Source organism: Nicotiana tabacum, chromosome 1, assembly GCF_000715075.1.
Source record: "Nicotiana tabacum cultivar K326 chromosome 1, ASM71507v2, whole genome shotgun sequence".
In the NCBI taxonomy this organism is placed as follows: Eukaryota; Viridiplantae; Streptophyta; class Magnoliopsida; order Solanales; family Solanaceae; genus Nicotiana; species Nicotiana tabacum.
Genome location: NC_134080.1, coordinates 48,600,798 through 48,603,328, shown reverse-complemented (window position 1 = coordinate 48,603,328; position 2,531 = coordinate 48,600,798). Strand labels below are relative to the sequence as shown.

The following is a 2,531-nucleotide window of genomic DNA, read 5'->3' as shown; positions in this document are numbered from 1 at the left end:
GGAAACTGGAAACTTCTGTTAGTTTTAGTATCTGTTGGCTTCATCTGACTTTTATCTAAAACCACGGAACGACTTTCCTACTGCATTTGCCTCCTGGTCAAAACAGAGTTTATTCAACCATTTTGTGGTTCATCGCAATTTTTCAGGTGAAACAAGATACATCTGACACTTCAGTTTTCCTTTCTTCACATTGGTTTGAAAAGGGCTGATTTATTTATTTTTTATATATTGGGTGGCCTGTTTCTCGATTGATCACTTCACTGATGCACAATATGTTTCAACACTGAAGATTACCATGTCAGTTGGTAATGCTATAACATATACAAATCCTGTTGGAAGCAAGATAAGCCTACATGCCTACTGAAGAGCACAAACTGTTCTAATTGATTACTTTTAAGTTACAGATAGACGTCTCCATCTGAGCCCACAGCGATAGGTTATGAACTCGCCAAGCTGTCAGGTCTAAACACTGGAAACAGTATAGATGATCCAATTTACTAGTAAAAACCTGATTTAGCTACTTTGCAACAGGCATAGTAACTTCAAAATTCATGCTCTGTTACAGGAATCAGAACTGCGAAGGACCTTGATGGTTGTGGACACCCTCATAGGTGGTTATCACATACCGACAGTCCTCTTTGTCTCGTTCAACTCTCTTCTTCACTGGACAACCTTCAACGGAGCACCTATAGTAATTCCTGTTGATACAGAACATGGTCATGTGAGTTAGTTATCATACCAATTTCCGTAAGCTGCTATTCGTGTAAAGCAAAAGCCATAACTTTTTTGTTAGTCTCTATGAAAGCGTAGTTAATTGATTGCAGTATGTGGAAGTTTCGCTTTGCCATAATAGAATTACTACTTTCAATTTCTGAACTTTTCTTTTCAGGTCTTGCACCCTAGTCTCGGTGTCTTATTGGAACCTCATCTTCTTTTGATGTGACATTCGTTTTTAAGTGACACTAGCACTTGTCTTTTGCCTTTAATATTTAACTAGAAATGGGGCCTTGATAATGTGTCCCATGGTTTGGCAGATGTGGACTGTTCTTTGGTTAGTTATGTTTCTGGTAAATTTCCTAGAGTTTAGGTTGCTTGACAGAGAGTGCAAAGAGTATCATGTAACTGAATAACCTATTGCTTAAATGGCGCGACATAGACAGTGAAAATTCATAATAACCGACCCCAACTTGCTTGAAATTGAGGAGCAGTAGTTGTTATATTGTTATTACTTGTTAGGATAATAATAAATTAGGCAGCTTATAAAAATACTACTTAAATAAGTCATGTCATGCTCGGTTGAACATAGATGCAACCAGCTTTTCAGCTATAGCTTATTTAAGCAAACAGTTACTGCAGATATATGCTTATTTGATTCAGATGGCTTAAACCAGAGAACTAAACAATAAGCTATCATGAGCTATAAGGCTCAAATCTCTGAGAGCTTTATGGCATAGTGTACTGAGTTCTCCAGGTTTAAGGAAAGGTAGATGGACAGTTCCAACTAAAACTCTTCTTCCTGTCACCCTCGACTGAAACAGAAAATATGAAGATGTTATCTTACCTTGGGTTTGGACTATCTTTCACCATCTTCTTTCCATACTTTCTCCACTTGTAGCCATCATCTAGTATTTCAATCTGTGATAGTGTTTTGAAAGCAACCTTGTCCTTTACTTCCTTCTTCTCGCTGCTGCTCCCAACGTCTATTTGTTTACCAAACAAAGTGTTTCATCAATAAAGATAATCAAATTTCATCGTATGTGCTACTGTTACCTAATTTGTGCATGTGTATAATGTTATTAGATGTCTCATGTTAATGCAATATATCTAAATTCCGTAACAAAATGCTAAAAACTATTTCTTGATGAAATGCTTACTGTTGGTAGGTCCGTCCTGGTAACTTCTGCTTCTCTCAGTGGTAACCACTTCATTTGCTGCATAATTTGAGTACTGAGAAGGGTCAGAAACAACGGACGTTGGATCATCATGAACGGGCCAATTATCGAGCTCAAAAATGTCAGAAAGCTCAAAGTTAATTAGCTGGTTTGAAAAATCACTGTCAGGTGAGTCCAGTGATCTAAAACTCCCATAAGACATGTTTGTGCAAGGATTATTTGCAGCCATGGTAATCGACTGAATTCGCATGGTGTACATTTATGTTGAATGCAAAGTTCCCCTTTATGTATCTTTCCTAGTAAGCTTCCTACGAGGTCGAAAGAAGGTTCATGGACGATGCTTAGGATTGGTGGCTGAATGCATGTCATTGTAGGGGGGCCCTTTATTTGCTCACTTAGTGACTCAAATAAACTATGGTTCTGATGCTAACCAAAGAGTGGACCAGTAGAGAGAGTGTGACATGGAAGACTTGTGCATAGACTTTTCAAGTTGCTTCTTTTGTGTAAATTTCACATATATCAGTCTCGTGCTTAGACCAACCCCTTCACAACGGTGACGGGAATACTACAAGTCAATATCTGACAATGATTGGTGTCTTGACTTTTTCTTATTTGGTTGTACTTTCACTTTTTGCAGAT

The 2,531-nt window shown here is 38.0% G+C and overlaps 1 protein-coding gene across 1 annotated transcript; it reads right to left on the bottom strand.

Annotated features, from left to right (window-relative positions):
- Positions 1-271: 271 nt before the first annotated feature.
- LOC107782536 (putative WRKY transcription factor 51) lies at positions 272-2,200 on the bottom strand. The gene is made up of 3 exons (XM_016603417.2): positions 1,875-2,200; positions 1,562-1,700; positions 272-698 (listed from the first exon to the last, which is right to left on the bottom strand). Exons 1-3 carry the CDS (start codon positions 2,149-2,151, stop codon positions 569-571), a joined length of 546 nt encoding a protein of 181 aa, XP_016458903.1. The 5' UTR covers positions 2,152-2,200; the 3' UTR covers positions 272-568.
- Between the last annotated feature and the right edge of the window lie 331 nt (positions 2,201-2,531).

What these genes read in the sequence shown, in the direction of transcription:
- LOC107782536 (XM_016603417.2), bottom strand. Translation starts at nt 2,151, where the DNA reads ATGTACACCATGCGAATTCAGTCGATTACCATGGCTGCAAATAATCCT. An exon ending in CCAGGACGGACCTACCAACA is followed by an intron (nt 1,701 to 1,874) that starts GTAAGCATTTCA and finishes GTAAACAAATAG; the next exon opens with ACGTTGGGAGCAGCAGCGAG. An exon ending in AAAGATAGTCCAAACCCAAG is followed by an intron (nt 699 to 1,561) that starts GTAAGATAACAT and finishes CTGTATCAACAG; the next exon opens with GAATTACTATAGGTGCTCCG.